This window comes from Oscarella lobularis, chromosome 17, assembly GCF_947507565.1.
Source record: "Oscarella lobularis chromosome 17, ooOscLobu1.1, whole genome shotgun sequence".
In the NCBI taxonomy this organism is placed as follows: Eukaryota; Metazoa; Porifera; class Homoscleromorpha; order Homosclerophorida; family Oscarellidae; genus Oscarella; species Oscarella lobularis.
Window position 1 is genome coordinate 1,299,549 of NC_089191.1, and position 8,004 is coordinate 1,307,552.

Below are 8,004 nucleotides of genomic sequence, written 5' to 3' on the forward strand. Positions count from 1 at the left end.
ATCGCTTCGTCTCACCGATTGATGGCTTCCTACGAAGCGGTGCTTCTTCCAGCTCCTCCGCGTAGAATATATCGAACGTTTTCTCCTTCGGCAGCGCGCGCGCGAGCAAGGAACTATGACGTATAGAGTCCATTTCTATTCCCGTATATAGGTTCCCGCGATCTTTGTCAGCGTTTACACCGCTATTCGTCGGCCGCTTGATCCTTTCTCGTACGCGGACTACTACTAAGGTATAGAACATCGATAGTGTCCTATTTGGGGGATCGTAGCAGAAACCGTTACCGAAACCGGCGGTCACGCCCATTCGCTCCTTTATCGCTTTCTATTTCCATAATGGCGCGTGACGCCATCCATACCGCTCCGCTGTAGCAGTATTAGTACTCTGAGTTATTCGCATATTCTCCAGCCTTTCTCCTGATCGTCTCTTAAGGTGGCAGTGGGGGTATGGAACATTAGCTTCTTCAAAAAATTTTTTTTCTTTTTGTTTCTTTTTCTAATGATAATTAGTTTCGTAGTGTCTTTCTACGGAATAAATGCTACATTGGCGTCATTTGAGCCGTTTTCTAGAGTGCGTTAGCTCGGAAGCTAAACCGGAAGCGAGAAAACTGCTTTCTGTCTCGTTTATTTGACTCCTTACCTATTCGTTACCGCTCTCAACAAGCATCCAAGGTGGTTCTCGTTCGTTCGGTAGCGTCGCTTTTGCCCGCTTTCGATTGGAAGATCGATCTTCGAACATTTCGCTCAATTGCGCTTGTCTTTTGCAGCTTTTCGCGTCGAAATGAAGAAAAATGCTTCGTTCAGAGAAATATCAAGACAGGAAAAAGAGCGGCAGGAGGAAGAAGAACGGGACAAAGCTGGAATAAAAGCCGGGCCTCCTCCTGACGGGTGATCGTTCCCTTCGTTTCCGCCAAGTTTCAAAGCAACAGGTTATCGTCTGATTTCATTGGTGTACCTGTCATCCGTTCTGTTGTCTTGCCTGTCCTGCAAATTCTGCCACTGCGAGAATGTGAAGCTAAAGTACGTTCAGTCATCATGTGTCCCGTGGGAAAAAAGGCTGGGCGATATTGATTTTGGAGGGCGTTTGCCTTCCACGGCCCGAATCAATATCAATGCTATGTCCTATCGTTTATACGCGTTTCTGCGTTTACTGTAGTGCATTAGTGCGTACAGTTTGAGCAGGAACGTAATTTCCGGTTTGTAATGTATGTAAGGCCGTCCTCCTGAGTCACGCCCATTTACGTAATTAATTGGTACAAATGCACCGCTTCATACCAAAGGAAACTTTACTCGCTAAGGTCGTCTTCTGCTAAACCGTCCTCACTGTCTGAATCTTCGTTCTAATAACAAGCTCCTCTACCGCTTCTTCGACTAGGCCGTCGAACTCTCGGTAGTGATTCTCTACTTTTGTGATAACATGCCGCACACACGACGCCCACCGGTCAGAATCGACGTTTTCTATACCTTCCCGCGCGCAAACCTCGATCCCAGCCATAGTACAGTAGAACCTCACTTTGCGACCACCTCAATTAGAAGACCACCTCGGAATAGCGACCACTTTTGCTTTGACCGAACTGTTCCTGTACGAATTACTTACAAAAAAAACTCATTATTAAGACCACTCATAAATCGGAATTACGGACGCTTTAATGGTTCCTATACATGGTCTCGCGTCACAATTACGACCGAGCTTGCGCAGTTGCGACTCTTTGTCCCGGATCAGGCATGGCATCGTCGGTAAAGCAGGCTGCTGTCCGGAAGCGAAAGGATCTAACACTTGACGAAAAGATTGCGGTCATTCGTGCCAGTGCCGGTAAGAGTCAGCGACAGCTAGCAGAAGAATTCAAAATAAGCAAGACGCAAGTCTGCAATATTCTGCAACGACGTGACGACCTTCTTGAGATGCAAAGCCAAGCGAACCCGGCAAAAAAGCGACCTTCGTATGCTAGCAAATATTCTGACATCGACGAGATAACGTGGCGATGGTTTTCGCGTGTTCGTGCCAGCAATATTCCAGTCAGCGGCCCTATGATCCAAGAAAAAGCCAAAGAATTTGCGACTCAGTTGAACAAGCCAGACTTCAAAGCGTCAAGTGGTTGGCTACAAAGATTCAAAGATAGGCATTTGATTCGAGAAGCATCAATCTCGGGTGAAAGGGGTAGCGTTGATCTACTTGACGTAGACGTTTGGGTCAGCACCTTGCCGGACCTGCTTCATAATTATCCTGTACAAAACATCTTTAACATGGACGAAACTGGTCTACTGTTTCGCGCACTTCCGGACAAGACTTTGGCCGTGAGAGGGAGCGACTGCGCTGGAGGCAAGAAGTCAAAGGAACGGCTTACCGTTTCATTGTGTGTAAATGCCTTGGGAGAGTTCGAAACCCCTTTAGTTATTGGACGCGCTGCAACCCCACGATGCTTTCGCGGCATGGGGCCTCATTTGCTGCCGGTCACATGGAAAGCCAACAGAAAAGCATGGATGACTGGGGATATTTTTCGAGAGTGGTTGCGGAAGTTTAACGCTAAGATGAAAGGTCAAAACAGAAAAGTTCTGTTATTTATCGATAATGCATCATCACATTCGAAGGAAACCCTCTCTAATGTGACAATGCATTTTTTGCCGCCTAACACTACATCTGTTCTACAACCGCTAGATCTTGGCGTCATTAGGAACGTAAAATGTCACTACCGCAATTTCGTTCTTCGAAATGTCTTGAGCAAGATAGAAAGTGGCCAAGGCGCTGAAACAATAGCAAAAAGCATCAACGTTTTAGACGCTTGCTATTGGATTAAAGAAGCTGTTAAAAAAGTCAAAGCCGACACAGTCAGAAAATGCTTCAGAAAAGGGGGCTTTGAAATAGCGGAAGGCGAAAGAAATGATATTGCGGACTGTGACGACGATGATGAAGATGTAGACGCGCTGCTTGCGTCTTCGCTAGAGTGTTTGGATGTATCTGATCCTTGCTCCGTAGCTGAATACGCCGAAATTGATTCTGAAATCCCCACTGAGGAGTTAGCGAAAGGGTGGGAAGATGAATTGCTATCGGAGTTCGTAGAAGGAAATAGCCAAGGCGACCTAATAGAAGATAACAACAGCGGTGACGAAGACGAAATTGTGTGCCGCGTGAAGAACTTTTCCCAAGCGCTGACCATCATTGATGATTTGACGACCTTTGCCGCAGAGAAAAACCTTGAACAAGTAATTTCCCATCTCTATCAGACTAAAGACATATTCCAAAACGCTTTATTGAAAGAAAGGCTGTCTGGACATCAGTCCACGTTGGATGATTACTTTAAAAAATAAAGTCTAGGTAGCGCACGTTAGAAGTTGACACCCACGCAATATTTGAAAAAGAGACCACCTCAGAAATGCGACCAGCTGACTCAATCCCGTGCCTGGTCGCATTTTTGAGGTTCTACTGTAAAGACCTTATTATTGCGCGCTGCATATCCCTTTACTTGCGCCCAAACCAATTCGATAAGGTTTAGCTCGCAGTGCCCTACCGGTAGACGAATTAAGTCGAAGCCGAATTCGGCCGCTTTAATGTCCGTTAGATAAGTGGGCTTTGCATTCTGAGCTTTCACTGTCAGGAAGAGCTCGGCTTTTAGGCTTCGAGAATCGTATACTACGCCTCTTTTAGTGCGCCATTCCATCATGAATTTTTTTGTACTGCTCTTGGTGGGAATTTTCTCAAATACGCTATTTTGATATTTAGCATTGTCTAAAACAATGACGGATCGAGGAGGACAGTTGGGAAGGAGCCTGTTCATAAACCATTCCATAAAATGTTCTATGTTCATCTCGTTGTGATAATCACCCGTCCCAGATTTTCCACGAAAGACAAGGTCTGCATTGTCTATCCTCCTTCCCAACCTGTATGCAAAATTATTAGGCGTCCGCCCTTTCCCGAACCGCCTCGTCCGTCATAGTCTAGCCACGTCCGCTCAACTGTGTGGTGGGCGTTTAGCCAAGTTTCATCTAGATAAACGATAGGCCGCCCTTTGTCTCTATACCGCTTAATCAAACGGATACGCATGACGAGATGCTATTATTCGGTTCTGCTCATATAGTCCTCTCTTTTTGTTTCGCAATTTGTACTTAAAGCCTATTTTCCGAATGATTTTGTAGAGAGACGTTCTCCCCAGAGAAAATCGGCTTCACTTTTGAGAGCTCCCAACAATTTGCCTAATGTTGGAATCTCTCTTTCGGAATAAAATGTATGGATCCGTCTTCTTATTAGACCCTCCATGAAATTTTCAGTGTCTTGGACAGACACCACATTCCCACGCTTTACGCTCCTTTTGGCAGGACTACTCACGTCTCCCTTCCCTTTTCGTTCACCAAGCCAGTTTTTTATCGATTGCCTAGAAATTCCCATCGCCTCAGAAGTGCGGTTCAACACGTTCTGAAGGTTAAGGGCATGTCCCAGTTGCTTCTCTTTATAAGTAATCGTGCAAGATTAGGGTAATGTCTTTAAACCATCGCCTTTACTCATTCGGCCGTTTGCGGGGCCGCGGTGCAGCCAGGTCGCTGCTTAGGTCAGAACTTGGGCCAGGGATTTCAGCCACGCGAGCTTGCACTCGTTTCTCCATTTTACAAGCACATGCGCTGAACTACATAACTTCGCCTTGTGTTACGTATACTATTGCTCACTCGATTACGTACGCACCGCCTAGTCACCTCCTCTAGAACCGCCTTTTTTCCCACGGGACACATAATGACTGAACGTACTTTAGTTAAGAAAGAAGATCATCGTGGCCTTTGTTCAATATGCCAATTTTATTGCACTGGCCGCAAAAGGTTTGAAAGAACCACTGCCAATAATTTTACAAGCGTACGTTATCTAGGTATACTCGCATTCCTACATCACAAAACAACTCCAAGAACGGAATAAGCCACGACGTCAACCGTCGTGCAGCTGTAGCCGCGGTGATGATGGGGATAAGCAGAACATCAATGGAAAAATTCAGCTTTGCCTTCGACATGCCCCCACCTCCACTAAGAGACTCTTGGGACGGCCACATGGACGCCATTAACAACGTCCTTAGTGGGGTATAAAAAATAGTACTGTTGACATATACCAGAGGATAGTTTTTGTATTTTGATGGCACGTGGTCAAAGCGCGGCCACTCCTCTCACTTTGGCCTACAAACATGCATTCTTTTCGATGTGTCTGCCGTCATCGATTACAATCTCTTCTCAACGACGTGCAGAAAGTGCAGTTCCATGGAAAATTCTGGCGTGGATAAAGAGAGTGAAGAGTATCGTCTATGGCAGACCGATCACGCTCCTTCTTGTAACCGCAGTTTTTTTGAAATCTGCAAATGCAATGAAAGCGGATGGGGTTCTTGTTTTATGGAAGAGATCAATTGAAAATTACAATATGAGGTTCTCACCAAACTTACTTTGTAAAATCTCATAATCTGTTTTACGTAGATATACTCGTTTTCTTGGTGACGGGGACTCTAAGTCGTTAAAATCTGTTTCTGACGTCAGTAAAGTCTTTGGCCAATGTGTTCCTAAGCAATAGCTTTCTTCCGGCTAATGCAGCTGGCAAAAGTTACCCCAGGAAAGCACTCCTCTGGCATTTGTAAATCAATCGATACGAAGCGTTATTTCAATAAACGCTGAAGCGAACTGAGTTTTCGAAAAGAAGGAAAGTGATGAGGAAAAAGGCAAAAAAGAGCGCGACAAGACAGCCGGAACTGCAACAAGGAGAAACATATAGAGCGGGTGGATTTGGCGGAGAGGAAGATTGTGAGGTACCAAGGAGAAGTGAGACTCATAGAAGCAGAAAACGAAGCAGAGGAAGACGAAATCAAGCAGGATTAACAGTGAAAGAACTTTGGCAAAAAAGGTCAAGAATGGTAGACGAGGAAAGGACAGCTTCAAAACAAGGAACCGCTGAACAGGAAGTAGAACGTCCTATGCTACTTGGTCGGATCAGGTCGAAATTTAGTGTCCGACCACCAAGTACAGGGATTGTTAGTAGATTTAGGTTGGTTGCCATGACAACAAAATAATTATTGTTTCATCTTTGTCCCAAGTGGGCACTAAAGATTGCGCGAACAGGCGGGTAGCGAATGCGCGCGGATTTCTCTCCGGACGTGTAGCGATTGTTTGGCACACTCGATGGCCGGCTCATGGTCTTTTGAGCGCTCTCGTAGCGAGCGGAACAAAGCAGACGTGGCTTTTTTAAGTTTTTTGTTTTCTAGCTCGTAGACGCCGAACAAGAGAATAACAGTAAAAGAAACGCACATTCGCAATGGCTACAGTTACACCACCTAAACGCGGCTCTTTTTGCTACAGTTACGCTAGTCTATACGTCTATGTAATTCGTGACGTAGGATTATGCGCAAAGAATCATTATTCGGACTTAGAGAACGCGCTCTACGCTCGACAAACAGTTACTTGAAACATGATCTGCAAAACCATGTTTTACGTTTGGGAGCGTCCTCCAGCCCAACGCATCGCAAATAATACCATTCCAGGCATCCGTCGCAGCCCACGGAGATGGAGTTTTGCAGAGATTGACGGCATACTCTGCACTTCCACTCACCCCTCTCTTTCAGCACTTTGTAAACGTAAACGTTCGTCACAACCTTCTATCCGTCGAAACATAAGTAATTCTTTACTTAATGAATCGCAACGTCGTCCGCAGTGCAATTCATAGGAACCCTTTCAGGCCTCGTTTTGACGAATTCTTCCTCAACCAAAACTTTGTCATACATTGCTTTATGCGCAAAGTCTTTCTCCAGAAACCACTTTAGAACTGCTAAAAATGATTGATAGTTTAGTAGTTGTGACAGGCGTCGATAACGTCGTACTTCTCTCTTTCGCATGAGTGGACTTTTAATTCAAAGGCAATGGCTGATCTGACTTTCTACGTTTGCTTGATGGTAGCCCAATAATCGTCTAACCACCTCTCTTTAGCATTGGTGGAGGTAATTTCAGACTAATATCTACAGATTTTTATGTAAACAAAAATTGGTATCCAGTCTTACTTCTTCTTTCAGTTTGTTCCTTAAGGCTCCCATTCTTATTCTTTTTAAGAATCTTTGCATCGAATTCTGTTTCTTCGCTGTGTTCTTTGGTCTTTCCGTCGTCATTGTCTATGTTGTCATGAGAACCATCCTCATTCTGCTCAAATTATGCTGAAAACGTTAATTCAACTTTTAATGCTGATTAATACTCACTGAGATATACAGGCTTTCTTTCCATAATAAGATTGTGAACAGATTTCAGCCTTTTCAAATACACAAAGAAATCTTTAGATCCAAGGTGTGACATGCTCTCCGCAGTCTTTTGAGCAATTTTAAACGCAATTCTGTACTTCTGCTGCTCTGTATGTGTCTGCTGATGAACCGCAGCTGTCGAGCCGTCGTCAAGTACATTGGCGTCAATGCTACCAGCCGACGTCACTAAAGACACCACAAAATGCGTAATGCTTGCTTTTGTAATAACTATTTGTCCAACAGACATCGCATATATTTTCTGAATACATGCTTAGACTACGACGTCTGCGAGCAGCGAATATGTGCTTGCATGGTAGCTTCTTCAAGTCAGAAAACGCACAGGAACAGGAGTCTACAGCGGCCAAAATATGTCGGTCATACTGCTGCGCAAGAAAGTGCGTTTAGATATAAATAGTGAACTGGACAGATGATATCTTATTCAACTGCTTTTGCACATGTTTGAAGGCAAACGGTGTAAGGTATTTTTTGTACAGCTTCAAGTCGTCATTGAACAGGACGTGAGGTGCCGAAACTTCTACAGAGCGCGGTGACTGCGCTCTTCTTGTAAAAACGCAATGCACGTCATGAGATCATGGAAGAAAAGCGGCATTGGCGAGTATAGCTTGATCAAACTCTTCAATTTTTGATTAATTGAATTTAATCGATTGTTGGTTTCTGTTGGAAATTGCCGTGACTCTGTTTTTAAGTCCTTCAACCCATTGAGAGCTTATACAATGCCAATTAGCGCAAAAGTAGTCAAAGACGGATC

General features: G+C 44.6%; 1 protein-coding gene across 1 annotated transcript; it reads right to left on the reverse strand.

Moving 5' to 3' along the window:
- Nucleotides 1-1,306: 1,306 nt before the first annotated feature.
- Nucleotides 1,307-3,800, reverse strand: LOC136197576 (uncharacterized). The gene is made up of 2 exons (XM_065987368.1): nucleotides 3,428-3,800; nucleotides 1,307-1,500 (listed from the first exon to the last, which is right to left on the reverse strand). The coding sequence occupies exons 1-2, from the start codon at nucleotides 3,798-3,800 to the stop codon at nucleotides 1,307-1,309; spliced, it is 567 nt and encodes a 188-aa protein (XP_065843440.1).
- Nucleotides 3,801-8,004: the final 4,204 nt, after the last annotated feature.

Coding starts and splice junctions, on each gene's coding strand:
- LOC136197576 (XM_065987368.1), bottom strand. CDS start 3,800: ATGAACATAGAACATTTTATGGAATGGTTTATGAACAGGCTCCTTCCC. Junction 1,501..3,427: donor TGCAGCGCGCAATAATAAGG/TCTTTACAGTAG, acceptor AAGTGAGGTTCT/ACTGTACTATGGCTGGGATC.